Source organism: Saccopteryx bilineata, chromosome 7, assembly GCF_036850765.1.
Source record: "Saccopteryx bilineata isolate mSacBil1 chromosome 7, mSacBil1_pri_phased_curated, whole genome shotgun sequence".
Taxonomy (NCBI): Eukaryota; Metazoa; Chordata; class Mammalia; order Chiroptera; family Emballonuridae; genus Saccopteryx; species Saccopteryx bilineata.
Window position 1 is genome coordinate 57,685,851 of NC_089496.1, and position 19,209 is coordinate 57,705,059.

The 19,209-nt window shown below is 60.1% G+C and overlaps 1 protein-coding gene across 3 annotated transcripts; it reads right to left on the reverse strand.

Annotated features, from left to right (window-relative positions):
* Window positions 1-549: 549 nt before the first annotated feature.
* ZMIZ2 (zinc finger MIZ-type containing 2) lies at window positions 550-17,038 on the reverse strand. Of its 3 annotated transcripts, none has more exons than XM_066238928.1 (18): window positions 16,879-17,038; window positions 10,350-10,484; window positions 10,077-10,191; window positions 8,601-8,803; window positions 8,181-8,373; window positions 7,699-7,947; window positions 7,416-7,562; window positions 6,543-6,711; window positions 5,777-5,921; window positions 5,494-5,704; window positions 4,646-4,751; window positions 4,349-4,506; window positions 3,714-3,781; window positions 3,393-3,461; window positions 2,894-3,138; window positions 2,269-2,438; window positions 1,937-2,176; window positions 550-1,302 (listed from the first exon to the last, which is right to left on the reverse strand). In XM_066238928.1, the coding sequence occupies exons 2-18, from the start codon at window positions 10,397-10,399 to the stop codon at window positions 1,195-1,197; spliced, it is 2,646 nt and encodes an 881-aa protein (XP_066095025.1). In that variant the 5' UTR covers window positions 10,400-10,484; window positions 16,879-17,038; the 3' UTR covers window positions 550-1,194. The 3 variants fall into 3 exon arrangements, with proteins under 3 accessions (XP_066095025.1, XP_066095027.1, XP_066095026.1); XM_066238930.1 differs by having other exon boundaries at window positions 10,350-10,487; XM_066238929.1 differs by having other exon boundaries at window positions 10,350-10,533.
* Between the last annotated feature and the right edge of the window lie 2,171 nt (window positions 17,039-19,209).

A 19,209-nucleotide genomic window follows, 5' to 3' on the forward strand; every position in this document is an offset into this window, starting at 1 on the left:
TATGTGTGTGTGGGCAGGGGGTGGGGGTGGGGCTGCTGATGGGAAAGCCTTGTGCTGGTCCTGACCGCCTTGCTCGTCCCTGGGCCGGGCTTCTGTTCCCGGGCCTGGACCTCAGGTGTTCCCTATGGCGCTGGGGTGCGTGCTCACCCCCGCGGCCAGACAAGCTGGAAACACAGGCTGCAATGGGACAAGCTGGTTCACGTGTGGGGCCCTAAATCGTCAACAGGCAAGGATAGGCAACTGTCCCCTGCCAGAGTGTGAGGCTGGCCCCCTGCTGGACAGGAAGGTCTGGGGCTGTGGGGGAGGGGAGTGCACTGGGTGGCCCACGCGGGCGGAGGGCCCCACCCCAGAACTGGGCTCTCAGCCCAGCACGCCCACGTGAGGGGGGGGCAAGGTGGCAGAGGTGTCTCCTGGCCCAGTGACACTTCACAAAGCAGGAGAACAGCTCTCAGGCCACAGCCAAGTTGGAAAATTCCAGGGAGTAGGAAATATACCGCGTGGGGGGCGGGCGGGGCTCCGGTGGCTGGGGTAGCAGGCAAGGAGCACGCGGCCATCATAGGAATCCTTTAATGGAGACAGACGGGCAGGCGGGCATCCCTACCTGTCGGTTGGGGCACATGGGAGGTGGCTTTAAAAATGCGGTGGGGCTACATGTGGACTGTAGGGGGGGGCGGTGAGGACAAGGACGCCCACTGGAGGTGCACACGGCCCCACCCACTTGCGCTCAGGCCGGAAGGGGGTCCTGGGACCACGGCCCAAGGCACCTCTCCATTCACTTCAGGCCCCGCAGGGGCAGTTGGGGGGAGGGGGCTGGGGGTCGAGGGTGTGGAACCTGTGGAACCATAGGAGCTCCGGTCACAGCTGGATACCTGCAGGCCCTGGGACTAGGCCGAGGGGTCAGCTCCAGTGGGCAGAGCCAGTGCTAAGTGCGCAGTGGCAGAAGGGCGGAGCAAGGAGACGGCCCCCTTCCTCGGTGGGGGCGGGGCTCGGGCAGGTGGGTGGGGCCGGTCCGCTGAAACCTCCAGCAGCAGCCAGAGGGGCAAGGGCAGGACTGCTTACAGCTTTGGGGACAAGTGGCTCCAGGTGTGCCTTGAGGAGGGGAGAAAGGGAGGGCTGGTGTCAGGGGGCTGGGCTGGACGGCAGGGTGCTGTTACATCTGTGGCAAGTCCCTGCCCGTGGGCGGGGCCCACAGGCTCAGTTGTTCTCGAAGAGAGAGAGCAGGTCATCGTTGCTGTTCGCTGGGAGGTCGGGAGGTCCCAGGTAGGACAGCAGCTCATCGGGGTTGGTCAGTTCTGGGAGCAGCTGAGGACAAAGCAAACTGGCCTCAGATCCCCCTCACTCCTGCATGGCCGCCCTATCCCACACCCAGCCAGGTCTGGGTGGGCAGAGATGGGAGTGCCCACTCCCCAACACAGTCTCCCCAGCCTGTCTGTATGGAGCTGGCCCTGCAGAAGACAGCTCTGTGACCAGGGAATCACTAGGACATGTTGACCAAGACCAACAGTGACCACACAGCGCCCACCTCAGATGGTTGAGCTGCTCCCAGCACATGGGGAGCACACAGGACTGGGAGGGGACATAATGTGAACAGGGCAATGCAGGAAGTGGGACCTCAGTCCCCTGGACTTTGTTTTCAGCTGCTCTAGTGTTTTCATGTTGAACTTGAATGAGTTCATTACAGTTGAGGGACAGTCTTTACACACTGGCTCACACGACACCTGTGAGTTAGAGGGCTCAGATTAGATCCTAAGGCTGGTGTCATCAGTTATGAGTCCAGTCTTCTGGGAAATTCTGAACATGCCACCATGATGCCCAGGTCCCCAGAGTTCTGCCTTTGGTTGGAAATCACTGAGGTGTGAGTGTGTGGACCCAAGAACAGGAACCCAGCTCCCAGCCAGGCTCCCACATGCTCTTCAGCAACGGGCATGGTACTTACGTCTAGAGCCGGCTCTGGGGCCTCCCCTGCCCCAGACATGGGAGGCCCCATCACGCCTGTGGCACCATGGAAGGCCAGCTCACTGACAGGGCCCGAACTCACTGGGCCCAGGGGCTGCCGGGGCGCTGGGGGAGGGTTAGGGTGGTGTAGCTGGGGTGCTGGGGGGCCTCCTAGGCTGGGGGTGTGCAGTCCCGGTGGCCCAGGGTTGTGGCCCAGGTCCAGGTGACCTGCGGCTGCCATCTGAGGAAGGAGAGAAGGACCTGGTCAGACGGCCCAGAGCTCCCTAGAGGAGAGAGCCCCTCAGCCCCTCAGCCCCTCAGCCTGGCACTGACCTGGCCCGGAAGGCTGGGTGTAGACTTCTCTGGCACCAGGAGGCTGCTGGGAATGTCAGACTGGTAGGAGATGGGGGGTAGGCCCCGGGTAAATTCAGGAAGGGTCGGGGTGCTGGGTGTGGTGGGCGGGAAGGAGTCAGGGAAGGTCCCGGGTCCCAGGAAGCTGGAACCTGAGAAAGGAGAGCCAAGTTCTGGGTGCGGCCCCAGGAGGGTGGGGCCTGCAACGCTCACCCACAGGTAATATCGGACTTTACAGAAGTTGCTACTTAGAAAAGGCCTTTCTCATCACTGCCAGGGGAACTGGCCTTATGACAGTGCTCACAGGCCAGGAGTCGTCAGGAGTGGGACCAACCACAACACACAGGGTCGGACAGGGCCAGTCCACGGATGTGCCGGCAGACAGCCCCTTGTTTGAAACTGCTGGGGGGCTGGGGAGCAGCTTCAGTGGGAGGCCCTGCTGCCCATCCTTGTTGGCTCAACGGAGGCCACATCTACACTGCCAGGTCCGCAACCAGCACCCCGAGGCATGGCCCACGAGGCAGCAGACCCCCAGGTAGCTGACTGGTTTGGAGAGGATGGTCATCTGTCCAGGGCTGCCTGCTTGCAGGCTGGGTGCTGTACTCACCCTGGCTGGGGTAGTCGGCAGTGGCCGGGGCTGAGGGGGGCTGCAGGGGGGTGAAGGGGGTGGCTCCCGGGCCCAGGGCGGCTATCATCTCCATCACGCTGGGCAGGAGCGCGTGGGCAGGGCTCACGGTGCGGCAGCGCTTGGGCGCCGGCCCATCTGGCTCCTCTTTGATGTGCATGTCCGGCTTGACAGGCACCGGTTTCCAGCTGCATGTGGGGTCAATGGTGATCTCCTCGTAGTCAGAGCTGGGTGGGGGACACAGGAGCTAGTCACCACCTGTCCTGCTGCCTCTCCTGGCCCTGGAGCGGTTCCTAGGGAGACCTTCCACTCAAATGCACATCCCATGTGCCCTGTGGGATGCCAGCCAGGGCGGAGGCAGATTCTGTGTGGCTGGAACTGAGTGCGTTCTGTGGTGGATCCACAAGGGCACCACCCTCCCATTCTGGGGCTGCCCTCTGCTGACCACTGCAGGCTGGGCAGGCTGGCAGGGAGGACTCACTTCTGAATGTAGATGAGGATGCCCAGCATGTACTGGTCCACCTCCAGACCCTCCAGCAGGGCCGTCTTGCTGTAGAAACAAAGGGGACGCAGCTCAGAGGGCTGGCCCAACCTCTCCTCGTGCGCAGACCCGTCATTCTCAGTTCCCTCCTCTGCTCCGGGCCGCCCAGTGTGCGGTGACTCTGTGTGAAGTCTCAGCCCTGAGCTGTGCTGGCAGGTCTGTGCTGTAACTCCCACGCCCGGGCTGGGTATTTCCTAACAGACTCTGAAAACATGCCCCCGCCCCCAAGCACCGCGTGAAGATTGCCTCTGGGACACTTACTTGCACACGGGGCACCTCCAGGTCCCCCGCTCACAGTTGAGCTGCAAGTAGGACTCCAGATCGAAGCACTACGGAGAGGCAGACCATATCTCACCCGGGGTCAGTGCCCACCATGTACTTCCAGGGAGGCAGGGCTTATTTCCTAGCGTGTCTGAGGGGCCACATTCACCAGGTTTCGCGACGTCACTGTTCTAATGGATCAAGACTGGGGACAGTCACGTGGCCCTCACTGGGACTAGAATGCCACGGGGCCAAAGCCAGAGTCGGCCAGATGTCCTCCAGATGTGGTAGCTACAGACAAGACAGGGCACAGGGCTGTGCGTGCACTGATGTGGCCACAAAGACCTCCGGGGGGCGCACTTGTCTGCAGAGTTCTGGCAGAGATCCTTCGTGGCACTCATGGGGTCATAGGAGGGGGTTGCATCCTACATCTTCGACACTGTCAGCACAAGAACCCCTGAATGCAGTAAGGTTATGATGCTTAAAGGATACAGAACCCCACCCTGAAAGGGACAGAGAGAGTCAGGCCACCTGCCCACGCCGGCCAGTCCTGTCTCCTACGACCCAGGCGCTCTCATCTGCTGAAGAGAGTTACGACAGCAGATGTGCTAGAAAACCTCGCAGTGACCACACACCTGTATGTGGCGGCAGTCATGGCCGCGGGCAGGGAGCTGGATCCTGCGGAAGGTGATGGGGCACTTGAGGGACACTTTGATGGCCGTCTGCTCCACCCCATCCTCTCCGTTGAGTCCTGGGGTGCCAGGGATGGTGCCACTGCTGAAGTTCCGCTTTACTGTGGCAACAGGGAAAGGGCTGAGACAGGGGCCACCACCAGAACATGACAGCTCCCCTTGGAGCTGACCGCCGCCCCTGCCCAGGGAGACAGCCTCACGGGAAAGGGTGGTGCAAGGGGCAGGCTGGCGGGCACTCACTCTTGGTGATGCAGTGCTCAGCAGGCAGCAGTCGCTTCTTGAGGAGGCCCTGCAGCACCGAGCGGACGGACGGACGGTGCACCAGCTGCAGCACGAACAGGTGGGACTGCAAGGCCGGGAGTGGGGGTCAGGGGCGCAGACCAGGCAGGTGGAGCCCCATGTGCTCCCAGCGAGGTGCCCAGGTCTGCACTGCCTCTCCTGGTGCCCAGGGGATACGAGGCACAGGTCTGCACTGCCTCTCCTGGTGCCCAGGGGATACGAGGCACAGGTCTGCACTGCCTCTCCTGGTGCCCAGGGGATACGAGGCACAGGTCTGCACTGCCTCTCCTGGTGCCCAGGGGATACGGGGCACAGGTCTGCGCTGCCTCTCCTGGTGCCCAGGGGATACGGGGCACAGGTCTGCGCTGCCTCTCCTGGTGCCCAGGGGATACGGGGCACAGGTCTGCGCTGCCTCTCCTGGTGCCCAGGGGATTCGGGGCTCACCCTGGCCACCCAGGCCCCATCTCCACACTCCACCTTCCCCGCCCCAGGGGCCCCAGCACCACCACTCAGGGGCCCGGGGAGCCCGCCTCAGGCTGCCCATCTGACTGCCCCGGCCTGGGTCCTGGTGCGGCTGGGACCGAGGGACTCCTCATGAGGACCCGGTCCTGCGAGCCTCCTCCCAGAGACAAAGGCTCAGCTTGGTTTCTCCTACATGGTGATGTGAGTGTCCTTCTCACGATGAGCCCTAACTGGAAGCCACGAGGGCGGGTTTAACTGGATCTTCTTCTTAAAGGGCCGGAGGGGAGCTGGAAGACACTGTCAGGATAGTGACCGTCCTCAGGGTCAGCCCCAGCCCAGGCACTCACGCAGCAGCAGGCCGTGACGGTGATCTGGATGGTGTTGCGGCCCGGCTGGCACACCTGCTTCAGGTGCAGGGGCTTGTGGGAGGTCTTGTTGTCCCCACGCTCAATGGTGAGCGGGGTGGCGTTGACGCTGACCTGCACAGAGGCGGGCCAGTTGGTGTTCATCTGCCGGTCCTCGTGGTGGTAGCACTTGAACTGCAGTTCCAGGTCAGGTCTGTGGGGGCAGGACGGACGCTGAGAGCCAGGCGGGCATGGGAGAAGGTGTGGGGGGCTGGGCACCGCTCACCTCAGCATGAGGGTCTTGTAGACAGAGTCGCGGAGCTGGAACGCATGGTTGCTCACAGCCAGGTTGTGCTGCAGGCGGAAGGGCTCCAGGACCACCCCGTCCCGCACGGGGAAGGTCAGCCGCAGCTCGTCACAGGGGCCGCCGCCTGGGGGCGGGACCTTGGTGTCAGCAGGCCGGCAGCCCATCCCACCCCTCTGCAGGCACGGTGGCGAGGGGACTGCGGCCCTCCTCCCCTTCCACGGGGCCGGGGTCTGGGTGGCATCTCTCCTGGACCCCTGGGCTCCACCATCACCTCAGGCACCCTAGCCGGCATCTCCTAAATTATGACCCGCCCACGTGCCAGACAGACCGAAGGTGCTCCTGGCCCTTTCAGCAGGGTGGCGGCTGAGAAGGTGTCTATGGGCCCCTGGCTAGCGACCCCCGAGTGCTCCAACTAGGGTTCAGGACGCCGGTTACAGGGGTTCCGAACGAGAAATGGGCCTCAGGCACTTTTATACAGAAGACCCACACCCACGACAGATGTGCAGAGTCCCCGGCCCCACGCTCCCTGCAGGGCCGAGTCCCGGGCCCCACAGACCCTGCAGGACTGAGTCCCCTGCCCCACGCTCCCTGCAGGACCGAGTCCCGGGCCCCACAGACCCTGCAGGACTGAGTCCCCTGCCCCACGCTCCCTGCAGGACCGAGTCCCGGGCCCCACAGACCCTGCAGGACCGAGTCCCGGGCCCCACAGACCCACCCATCCGTCCCGGGACCGAGCAGCACTCACCAGGGGGTGACGGGTGCAAGGAGCTCATGCTGGGCTTGAGGTCGGGCAGGAAGGGCGACTTGACGTCCTGGCTGGTGGACATGTAGGGGATGCTGCTGCCAGGAGTCATGGGTGGTGTGGGGCTCCCTGGCAGTGGGGAGCTAGGGTAGCCAGGGACGGAACGGGTGGGCTGTGGGGTTGAGCAAACAGTCAAGGCAGTATGGTGGGACTGCAGTGTGTTTCTACACCCACTGGGAATGGTCGGGCAGCCCAGAGGTACCTGGCTGGGAGCCCACACTTCCCCGCGCCTGGGCGTCCTCTCTCCACACGCCCACCCCGGGAGCCTCCCGCACGTCTGCCAACCTCCTGTACCCCACTCAGCCCAGGCTGGCTGTAGCTGATGCTCCCCCCGTTGAAGCCGGTGCCCTGTCCACTGAACTATTCCGTGGGCTAAGGAGAGAAGACCATGTGCGCCCAGGGCTCTGGCTGGCCCTTAGCCGACCCCACACTTGACCCAGGAGCGGTCTGGGCCGGGCCTTGTGTGTGGGACTTCCGCCTTTATTTTCTTCTCCACATGCTCTTGTTTTCTCCAAATAATCTACAGGGAGCATGTGCTGATTTTATACTTTTAAAAACTGCCACTACAGAAACAGAGGACCCCACCTCAGAGGGGTTGATGTGGATGTCACAGAGGCTGCACTCTCACGGGTCCTTTCAGAGCAGAACCCCTCTCAGAGTTGCACTGCACTGCCCAGGACCCTTGCGAAACTCCTGGCTACTCGGCCACCGAGTGCCCACGGGCCCCTCCCCTGCCAGCCCAGACTGCTCAAGACCCATCGGTATCCCACAGAGCTGGGCTAGGGCGGCCACAGGCCCAGGCAGAGCTGGCCCTACCTTGTAGTGCAAGCCTGGGGGGCCAGAAGTGGACAGAGGCAGCCTGTGACCAGGGTAAGAGGAGGGAGCAGGGGGCTGCCCGGGTGCATACTGGGTGGTGCTGGGTGAATACTGGCTTCCCAGCAGGTACTGCTGCCCTGGATACACCTGAAAGAGGAAAGAGGCAAATGCCCCGGCCAGTGGAAGGTGTCAGGGAGGCCAGTTCCCAGGGAGGGGAGCCGTGCCCACGGCCAGTTCTCTCACAGACACACCTGACCTCACCATGCCTCTGGATGGCACTCACCTCACTGGAGTAGGCTCTCTTGACTCCCTGTCGGGGCAGTGGCTGGGCCTGGGCAGGCCCTGGGTATCCATGCTGGGGCAGGCGCTGCCCTGCATACAAGGGTGCCATGCCAACTGCCCGAGTGGGGCTCATGCCAGAGGGGCCCATCAGCCCGCCCATGCCAGCAGGGTTCATGCTGCTGGGGACGCTGGGCCCCCGGGGACCTCCGTGCTGCAGGAACTGGCTGTTAAAAGACTGTCCAGCCCCCATCTGGGAAGAGAAGAGAAGCCGTCCAGGCCCAGTCACCACTGCAGGCGCCTCAGTCTTCCCCCCTCAGCACCACGCTCCTACCTGCCCACGTCCCTCCCAGGGCCTCGTCCTCACCAGCCCCACACACTGCGTGGATGAGCACACCCCGCAGCCCCAGAGCCCGAGCCTGGCTGCCTATTGTCCCTGACGTCCAGAGCGGCCACGGGCCCACCAGGGAGGGGCTGCAGCCTCACCGCTCCATACTGGCTCAGCTCCTGGCTCTGCTTCTCCTGCAGGGCGGCCACAGTGGCCGTGGCGGTGGCGGTGGCGGTGGCGGCAGCAGCCGCCACGGCAGCAGCAGCCGCCGCTTGAGTGAAGTCCGTGGAGGGTCGTGAGGCATGGGAGGGGAGGCCCAGGCCCCCAGGTCCCCCAGGGCCACCTGCATACCTGCAAGAGACACAGAGGACTCAGCTCAGAAGCACTCCCCACCTGTGGCTCAGGGGGAGGGGTGCACACAGCTCCCACGCCTGCTCTTCCCCAGATGTTCCCTCAGAAGCTGTGGGAGCCAGTGGGGGAAGCAGAGATACCACATCCACCAAATCACTGTCACATTTCCTAGGTGCCCACCCCCATGGGGCTCCTAGCACACCTGCCAGGGGGAGGATCCCGCTTACCCGGTGGAGAAGCTGGGGCCTCCAGGGTAGCCCCCGCGGCCATACATTCCCTGCTGCAAGTAACCCTTGCTGGCGCTGCCCTCACCAAACGCCTGCTGTCCCAGGCACTGTGGGGAGCTCAGGGCTGAGCTGCCTCCTGCCATGCCAGGCATCATGGAGCTGCCTGGGGGGCTCCCTGCAGGGCCCATGGGGCTCCCCAACACCTGCAAGGAAGCCAGGGTCACCAGAGGGAAGCATCCAAACAACCTGCTTCACACAGTGGATGGGAAAATGCGGAAAGAAGAGGCTAGCACGTGGGCAGGGGAAGGGGAGGGGAGGGTGTGGCAGGGGGAGGGGAGGAAGGGGCAGTTCACAGTTGGGTCTGTGGAGGCCAGGTGAGGACAGGGAGAACGAACTCGTCCCCCAGGACCTGGCTGCACGCTGTCTGAGGTCTGAGGTGGGCTCACCTGGCTGCACTGTGTCTGAGGTCTGAGGTGGGCTCACCTGGCTGCACTGTGTCTGAGGTCTGAGGTGGGCTCACCTGGCTGCACTGTGTCTGAGGTCTGAGGTGGGCTCACCTGGCTGCACTCTGTCTGAGGTCTAAGGTGGGCTCACCTGGCTGCACTCTGTCTGAGGTCTGAGGTGGGCTCACCTGGCTGCACTGTGTCTGAGGTCTGAGATGGGCTCACCTGGCTGCACTGTGTCTGAGGTCTGAGGTGGGCTCACCTGGCTGCACTGTGTCTGAGGTCTGAGGGGGCTCACCTGGCTGCACTCTGTCTGAGGTCTGAGATGGGCTCACCTGGCTGCACTCTGTCTGAGGTCTGAGGGGGCTCACCTGGCTGCACTGTGTCTGAGGTCTGAGATGGGCTCACCTGGCTGCACTGTGTCTGAGGTCTGAGATGGGCTCACCTGGCTGCACTCTGTCTGAGGTCTGAGGGGGCTCACCTGGCTGCACTCTGTCTGAGGTCTGAGGTGGGCTCACCTGGCTGCACTGTGTCTGAGGTCTGAGGTGGGCTCACCTGGCTGCACTCTGTCTGAGGTCTGAGGTGGGCTCACCTGGCTGCACTGTGTCTGAGGTCTGAGGTGGGCTCACCTGGCTGCACTCTGTCTGAGGTCTGAGGTGGGCTCACCTGGCTGCACTCTGTCTGAGGTCTGAGGGGGCTCACCTGACTGCACTCTGTCTGAGGTCTGAGGTGGGCTCACCTGGCTGCACTCTGTCTGAGGTCTGAGATGGGCTCACCTGACTGCACTCTGTCTGAGGTCTGAGATGGGCTCACCTGGCTGCACTGTGTCTGAGGTCTGAGGTGGGCTCACCTGGCTGCACTGTGTCTGAGGTCTGAGGTGGGCTCACCTGGCTGCACTCTGTCTGAGGTCTGAGGTGGGCTCACCTGGCTGCACTCTGTCTGAGGTCTGAGGGGGCTCACCTGGCTGCACTCTGTCTGAGGTCTGAGATGGGCTCACCTGGCTGCACTCTGTCTGAGGTCTGAGGGGGCTCACCTGGCTCTGCGCTGCGTTGCCAACTCCCCACACGGTTGTGACCACGGACAGCGATCCTGCAGGCTGAGTGGCACTCTGCTGCCAAGGCACCGCCTCATAAGCGAAGGGACCATCACTGCAAGGACAGGGGTGTCTGGGAGGCCTGTGTCTGGAGGCCCCAGGGGCCACGATGCCACCTGGGAAGAGCTGAAGGCTGGGAGCAGAGGGTCAGTTTGGCCCCCCCACCCACATCCCTGGTGCCCGAGAAGGGAGGACGGCAGGAGCCCCACTCACCCGTGTGGCGCCACGGGCAGCGCAGGTTTCATGGGGTTCATGGGGTTCATGGGCTTGGGAGCAGCCTAAAGGCCAGGTCTGTGGGTGGCAGGAAGCAGCCCTCACTGGTGCTGACGTGAGACTCAGCTGCTCTGGCTGCTGGGACATGAGGAAAGGACAACAGTGGAGATGCCACTGGGAGGCCCTGGGAACAGGGAGCAGGGTCAGGGTGGAAGGGCCCTGATGTTCAAGGTACAGGCAGCTCCCCCAGCACTTGGCCCCACCCTCCTCTGCTCCCACTGATGGAGGGCAGGGCAGGTGGGACTGGGATATCAGGGCCACTCCGGGGTGTCGAAGAGGCCTGGCATCAGCCCCACTCCACTTTACCAACCCCTAAACCCAGCCTAGAGACATCATAACCCTTTCTGGCCAGGCCCTACCACTCAGAACCCCTAGAAACCTCTGAAAGCACGCTTTCTGACCCCAAATACTTCCCACACTCCCCTTCCCACAGGAAGGCCTGGATAATCATAAACTGCAGGGAATATCCAGAGCCCCCCAGAAGGCTGGGGTAGAGGCCAGGGGCCAGCAGAGTATTAAGCCATCTACCTGTCTGGGCTGGCAGCCCCCCAGAGGGCCTCTCCTCAGGGAAGCAGGAGGCAACTCACTCCCATACTCTGAGGCTAAGGGGGCTTCCTGGAACTGGGGTACAAGGGCCAGGCAAGCACAACAAACCCCAGTTCCCAACAGGACAGGGACACTTATAGCACTATGGGTGGAAGGTGGGCAGGTGCTCACAGACATGGCAAGGGACCAACACGGACATGGCAGCAGATGCTGGTGGGTCCTATGGGCCAATGTAGAGATCCCGCCTGCAGCACGGGCTCACTCTCTCCCATTCAGTACCTCAGAACTGGCTGGTACCCCAGGCTGCCAGCATCCCCTGACACCCCACAAGCCAGCCCTTCACTGACAGGCCTAGGGCCCCTGCTGGCTCCCCAGGGCCACCTTCCATCCTATCTCTACCAGGCCTAACCACAGATGCATAGGGGCTGTGGTTCTCAGAGGGTCTCCTGGGAGGCACCCTCTTGGGGTCACGGTCCGACAGGGAGCCCCACTGTGTTCTGGAGGCTGCCAGGCCTCATACACAGGCAACCACCTGGGACGCACCCCAGCACTTGGGATGCCTTTCTCTTGCCCAGCAGCAAGAGGGTGGCCCCAGCACCCACCCAACCCAAAGGCTCCCATTCCTGAGTGCTGACCCACAGACTGCCTGAAGGAGGTGGGGTTACCACCACGCTGTCCGCACACAGACCTCTGGAGGTGCACAGGGGTGAGTCCCTGAGGAGGGCCACCAGAGCAGGTCAGGGCTAGAGTGGGGTGGCTCTGCGTTGGAGGAGCAAGTGGCCTTCACGGGCCCCTCCCACCACAGAGCACTCAGGTGTGCGGGTCCCAGAGTCACAGCAGAGCCAAGGCAAGAGGGAAAGGAGGTGGTCACACCGGCCCTGCCCCCTCTCAGGAGGCAGCCCCAGGTTCCTCTCCTTCCTCCCCAAGTCCGGGTCCACTTGGGAAGCAGAGGTCAGAAGAACAGGGACAGGGCTCCACAGAGCTCAGGGGCACCCGGACTCTGGGTAGAGGCAGGACCGAAAGCCAGGGCCGCCCAGCCAGATAGGAAGTAGACTGGCATCTAATTACTCAGTCCCCACTGCCTGACTCTGGATGGTGACATTGGGGTGGGGAGGGGGGCGCTGCCAACAGCCAGAAACTCTCCTTGGACCTGCTGGGTGGGGCCTGGAGCAACATGCATGGTTTCCAGGACTTAAAATATCAGCAGCTAATTCAGACTGTGGTGTTGGCAGAAGGACAGACACCAGGGCAATGGGACAGACCAGAGAACTTGAAACAGACTCGCACAAATGCGCCCAACTGATTTCTGACAAAAATGCGAAAACTGCTTTGGAGGACATTTCAACAAGGGGGACCAGAGGGCCAGCCAGCCACAGGCAAGGAAAAGACCTCAACCCCAACCTCACACAACTCAACTCAAACAGGTCATAGATTTAAATGCATAATACAAAAATGAGAAAACCTTTAGGTAAGTAAACAGGAGAAAATCTTTGGGACTGAGTGCTAAGGAAAGTGTTCTTTTTTCTTTCTTTTTTTTTCTGAAGCTGGAAATGGGGAGGCAGGCAGACAGACTCCCGCTTGCGCCCGACCGGGATCCACCCGGCATGCCCACCAGGGGGCGATGCTCTGCCCATCTGGGGCGTAGCTCTGTTGTAACCAGAGCCATTCTAGTGCCTGAGGCAGAAGCCATGGAGCCATCCTCAGCCCCCGGGCCAACTTTGCACCAATGGAGCCTTGGCTGCGGGAGGGGAAGAGAGAGACAGAGAGGAAGGAGAGGGGGAGGAGTGGAGAAGCAGATGGGCGCTTCTCCTGTGTGCCCTGGCTGGGAATCGAACCCGAGACTCCTGCACGCCAGGCCGACGCTCTACCACTGAGCCAACCAGCCAGGGCTGAAAGTATTCTTAGATATGACACCAACAGCATGATTCATAAAAGGAAAAACTGAAAACTTCTGCTCTGTGCAAGAGGCTGCTTAGAGGGCAAGAAAATGCAACAGGCTGGGAGACATATTTGCAAACCACATATCCAACAAGACTGGTATCTGGAATATACATTAAAAGGGAAGTTCAGCCTGACCAGGCGGTGGCGCAGTGGATAGAGTGTCAGACTGGGATGCAGAGGACCCAGGTTCGAGACCCCAAGGTCGCCAGCTTGAGTACGGGCTCATCTGGTTTGAGCAAAAGCCCACCAGCTTCAACCCAAGGTCACTGGCTCCAGCAAGGGGTTACTCCTCGGTCTGCTGAAGGCCCGCAGTCAAGGCACATATGAGAAAGCAATCAATGAAAAACTAATGATTGATGCTTCTCATCTCTCTCCATTCCTGTCTGTCTGTCCCTGTCTATCCCTCTCTCTGACTCACTCTCTGTCTCTGTAAAAATAAAATAAAATAAAATATATTTTTTTTTTAAAAAAAGGAAGTTCAGTTAGAAAAAGGGCAAAAGACATGAGACATTTCACCAAAGAGAACGTGCAGATGGCAAACAGGGCTCAGGAGATGACGCTCAGCTTCACTGGCCACTGGGAAATGCAAATTAAAACCATGGTGCGAGGTCGGTGCACACCTACCAGATGACCAGAGTAAAAGACAGTGACACGCGGTCTCTCCCACGCTGCTGGTGGGGGTGTGGGACATACAGCCCCTCTGGAAAACAGTCTGGCGGTTTCTTATAAAACTAAGTCTGCAGCCCTGGTCGGTTGGCTCAGCGGTAGAGCGTCGGCCTAGCGTGCGGAGGACCCGGATTCGATTCCCGGCCAGGGCACACAGGAGAAGCGCCCATTTGCTTCTCCACCCCTCCGCCGCGCCTTCCTGTCTGTCTCTCTCTTCCCCTCCCGCAGCCAAGGCTCCATTGGAGCAAAAATGGCCCAGGCGCTGGGGATGGCTCTGTGGCCTCTGCCTCAGGCGCTAGAGTGGCTCTGGTCGCAACATGGCGACGCCAAGGATGGGCAGAGCATCGCCCCATGGTGGGCGTGCCGGGTGGATCCCGGTCGGGTGCATGCCGGAGTCTGTCTGACTGTCTCTCCCTGTTTCCAGCTTCAGAAAAATGCAAAAAAAAAAAAAAAGTAAAAACAAAACAAAAAACTAAGTCTGCAGCTACCATCTGACCCAGCAACTCGCTCCTGAATGTTTATCTCAGAGAAACATAAACAGATGACCACATAAAAAACTGTATTATGAGCCTGCCTTTGGTGGTGCAGTGAATAAAGCGTCGGCCTGGAACACTGAGGTCCCGGTTCGAAACCCTGGGCTTGCCCGGTCAAGGCACCTATGGGAGTTGATGCTTCCTGCTCCTCCCCCTTCTCTTTCTCTCTCTTACTCTCTCTCCCCTGCTCTGCCTCTCTAAAATGAGTAAGTTAAAAAAAAAAAAAACAAAAAAAACTGTACATGAATGTTTATAGCAGCTTTACTCCTAATCACTACAGAATGGAAACCCAGATGTCCTCCAGGGGTGAAGGAAGATTAACCAAGGCCTAAGCATCCACAGCTGGAGGCAAAATCTCGGAGATTCTGCTGCGTGGAAAAAGCCAGTCCCCAAAGGTTACACACTGAACGATTTCTTTTATATAACCTCCCTGAAATGATGAAATTACAGAAATGGAGAACAGACGCTTGTTGCCAGGGGTTAACCGTGGGGAAGAGGGCCACAGGAAGTAAGGGATGGAAACATCTGTATCTTGACTGTATCCACAAAGTATCCTAGTATTCTGTGAAGTTGTGCTATAGTTTTGCAAGATGCTACGGTGGGGGGTGGCGGGGGTGGCAGGTAAAGGATACACAGGCTGTGTTACTTCTTACAAATGCATAGGAATCTAGAATTCTCACAAAATTAAAACTTAGTTTAAAAATCACCACCACCAGCAGCCATCTCTCTCTAGACAGGCCCACGGCAAGCCTTTCCCAGCCCAACCAGGTCGGATATTTTAATATCCCAGAAGCAAAAGGTGGGGAAGGGCTGGAAGAGGCTGAGTCCCAGGGCAGGATGGTCCAAGGTGTTCCATTCAGAACTAAGCCCGAGTCACTGGGAGGGTTGGGGGAGGGGGATGAGGCAGGTGCAAGGGCAGCCTCCCACACCACGTGGGTCTGGGGAATTCCACCCCCCAGGGTTCTCGGCTGTGGACAGACCACAGACATTTCCAGTTCCCCAGAGCTTACTTCGCGGGGGCGGTGACTTCCTGCCTGCCAGCTCCTGAACCCAATCTGTTCTCCCCAGAAGACCAGGCTCCCGATGCCTCTGCAGGCACTCTGGCCCCTTCGCCCTCACAAGGAGAGTCATGTGAGCTTGGACCCTCTTCCCCACTCCTGGCCTGTAGCAGAGCTGGGAAGGAGCCAGGGAGTGTGCAGGGCCTGTGCCTGTCTGTATACCAATTCTAGCTGGAAGCCAGGACCCCTTGGCAGAATTGCCCTGGCATGAGGTCAGTCAAGGCCACATGACCTTCTGAGGATCAGATCGCATCTTCCTCTGGAAAAAAAGCTACAGACAACTTACTACCCAGACCCCTCTTCCCTGGAACCTCACAGCAGCTGCACCCCAGTCTCCCGTATGCCAACCAAAGGCAAATGTTAATGTTGGTCAGCCCTGTATCACCCTCCCTACTCCATCTCCCCTGCCTGGTCACCCAGGAGCAGCATGACCTGGCCCCAGCAAGCCAGCCCCTTTCCTCAGTCACAGGCAGGGAGCTATGGTTCCAGATTACTCCAGAGGGACACTGAAGTCAAACAGGTTCTGAGATCCCGGGGAGCAGGAGGATGCCAAGGTAAGGGTTCACATGCTCAGGTGCCTGGAAGTCCTGCCCACTCTACCTGCCAGGCCACAAAACTATACACTAGAGTTCATCCAGAATGCTCAGGAACGAGGATTTACGAACAGGGGTGTGGGACATTTCAGACTGGCTGAAGGGTTTTGCTACCTTGAGCCTCAGTTTACATATAAAATGGGTGTGTGGTGGCCAACCTAGAACTGAGGAAGGGAATAGACCCTTGAACCCCTTAATGTCATCAGCTCTGGCTTCCATCCTGGACACAGGTGCTAGTGGTCACTCCATGTGAGACCTGGCTGCTGTGTGATCCTCCTCCCCAGGAATCTTCCTCAATTCCTACTCCAGCCTGTAACCCTTCCCTGGGTGTGACAATTCCCCAGGGCCAGGACCCACCGGCTGAGGTTAAGATTCCCTCCCTGATCCTCTCTCAAGCTTCTTCCAGGAAGACCCTCTCTGGTTCTGGCACACCAGAATCTGGTGTTGAGTTTGGGTCACCCTACCTGATGACCCACCCTGTCTTATGTATCAGTTACGTGTGTGTCCCTGTGAAATCTTCTGAGGTAACAATTGATTTACAGACATCACCATGGATGAGGCATGGGGCAGCAGGTAGAGGGAATCAGGTCAGGAGGGAGGAGGTCAGGGATGGAAAAAGAGCAGGGAGGGGGCAGCCGGTCTGGGGGGGATGCAGATCAGAAGGGGGTAGGAGGTCGGGGTGGAAAGGGGAGCAGGGTGGGGAAAGCAGGGCAGAGCGGGGCCGGTCACAGGGGCCTAGGACAGGACACCCCCGGGGCAGGGCACCCTCCCGCCTGAGCTTCCGGGTGTCCCGTTTGGAAAGGGATGGACCGATCCACGGCTGGAGCTGAAAGGTCAACACTGCTCGAGGTGGACCCGCCAGCCACATCGCGAAGCGGCGGCCGCGGGGCCAGGTCAGGGAGCCCGGGCAGCCTCCCGCACACCCGCGGGCGCCGAACCGGCTTCCGGCCGCCGCAACAAAGGCTCAGGTGAGGTCGCCCGCGCGCACCGGCCGGCCGCCCGGGACCACGACGCACGCGCGGCAGGCCGGCTCCGGCTCCGGCCCCGGGGTTCCGCCGAGGCGCCGCACCTGCCGCCCCGCACCTGCCGCCCCTGCCGCCCCACCACCCGCACCTGCCCACTGACCGCTCACCTCCGCGCGGCCTGGCCCGGCCCCTAGCCGCCGCGGCCCCAGCTGGCGCCGCTCCATGCGCTCAACCCGCTCTGCGCGCCGCCCGCCACCCCGGAGCCGCCGCCGCCCGCGCCATCGCGCCGCCGCCGCTCCCAGGGCACAATGGAGCCGCCGCGCCGCTCATGCATATGCATGACGTCTCGCGGCCCCGCCCCCAGGCCAGAGCAATGGAGCCCCGAGCCGCCGCTCGGGCGGGGCGGCCGCGGGTCAGGGTGGCGGGCCGCGTCGGGAAGGCGGGTGGGCCGCGGGCGACCTACGACCCCGCCCCCTCCTCACCTTTCCACATGCAGCGTCCGCGGAGCCACCGCGCTTCCTGCTCGCTGTCTGCCGGACGGGGCGGGGCCGGGACGGAGAAGGCGGAGCTTGTCAGGGGTGGGGCAAGAGGAGGGGCGTGATCATGATGGAGGTGGGGCAGGAGGGGGCGGGGCCTGCCGGTGATGGCAAGAAGAGGGGCGGGGCCGGGAGGGGAGGCGGAGTCTGTCAGGGGGTGGGTTAGGGGAGGGGCGAAGCTGGGTCGCGACGGAGGGGCGGGGACGGGGTCAAGGTGTAGGAGGCGGGCCCTTAGGGCGGTGGGAGCCGTGGGAAGGGCGGGGTCAGGGAGGCGGGGGCGGGGCCGGGCCCCCTGGCAGTGGGCTGGGCTGGCGAAGACCAACCTGGTCAGCAGGCCTCAACTGGGTTTGGGAGGGTCTTGCAGGGAAAACCAAGCTACCAAACAAGATGCTGTGCTTGCGGCTGTTTCCTCTAACCACAGCCGCCCCTGCTGGGACTTTTTTGAATTCTAACCGATGGCGCAGTCTTTTTGATCAGTTTGCACCTTTGAAATGCTTTTATCACCCTTTAATTTGTCCACTTACCTGTGGTGGCGCAGTGGATAAAGCATCGACCTGGAACGCTATGGTCACCAGTTTGAAACCCTGGACCTGTGTGGTCAAGGCACATATGGGAGTTGATGCTTCCTGCTCCTCCCCTATTCTAATAATGAATAAATAAAATCTAAGAAAAAAAAATTTATCCACTTTTCCTACTCTCATTTAGGAAGACCACATTGTTGTGAGTACCCACAACTTCCTTTATTGTGTTTAAAGTACACATAACATAAACTTCACCATCTTCATTAAGTGCACAGTTCAGGGGCATTAAGCGCATGCAGCCATCATCACATCCATCCTCAGAGCCCATCATCTTACAAAACTGAACTTCTGTCCCATACCCACTCACTTCCCACCCCAGCCCCTGGCACTACCATCTACTTTCTATGAAATCTGACGACCCCAACAACCTCATTTAAATAGAACCATTCCTTATTTGTCTTTTATGATTGGCTTATGTCCTCAAAATTCATCCATGTTGTAGCATGTGTTAGATTTCCTTCCTTTAAAAAAATGTTTATTGATTTTATATTTTTAAATTTTTATTTGATTTTAGCGAGAGAGGAAGGGAGAGAGAGAGAGAGAGAAAGAAAGAGCGAAATGTAGATCTGTTCCTGTATGTGCCCTGACAATGTACTAACCAACCAAGCTATCCAGCCAGGGCTTATTTTATTGATTTTAGAGAAAGAGGAATGGGGGAGAGAAAAAGACAGGAACACCATTCTGTTCCTGCAATGGTCCTGACTGAGGATCGAACCCACAATCTCTGCACTTTGGGATAATTCCAACCAACTGAGCTATCTGGCTAGGGCACACGTTCTTCATTTTTAAGGCTGCCAGGCCTGGGCCCCACTTCCTGTGTCTGGTCTTTGCTCCATGCACTGGGCTGAATGGTGGCCCCAAGGACAGGAGGACAGGAGGACAGGTTTGCATTCTAGTCCCCAGAGCCTGTGAATCGTCATGTATATGGCAAAAGGTGCGACTAAATTAAGGACTTTTCCAGGAGGAGCTTATGCTGGATTATCCCGGTGGGCCCTGAAAGCCTGAGAGTGGCAGAAGATGTCTGAGCCAGACACCCAAATAACAATGGGACCGTGGAGCAGAGACTGGAGTGATGTGGGCACCAGTCAAGGAGGTGGACGTATGAGGAAAAGGGCCCATCCCCAGTCTCCAGGCAGAGCACAGCCCTGCCCACACCTCGATTTCCATCCTCTGGCCTCCAGACTGTGAGAAAATAGATTGCCATTGTTCTAAACCCCCTGGTTTGTGTCGCTTGTTACTCCTGCACTTTTCTCTCTGGTTCTTGTGGGGAGCCAACGTGTCCTGTCCTCACCAGGTCACCTAAAACTGGTGACCAGACCACCCTTCTAGGATATCCCAACTCCCTGGTGCCACTTCCCCTTTCTCTGGATTGGCTCTTCCT

Coding starts and splice junctions, on each gene's coding strand:
- ZMIZ2 (XM_066238928.1), bottom strand. CDS start 10,399: ATGAACCCCATGAACCCCATGAAACCTGCGCTGCCCGTGGCGCCACAC. Junction 5,705..5,776: donor TACAAGACCCTCATGCTGAG/GTGAGCGGTGCC, acceptor CTGCCCCCACAG/ACCTGACCTGGAACTGCAGT. Junction 3,139..3,392: donor ATCCTCATCTACATTCAGAA/GTGAGTCCTCCC, acceptor TCCCCCACCCAG/CTCTGACTACGAGGAGATCA.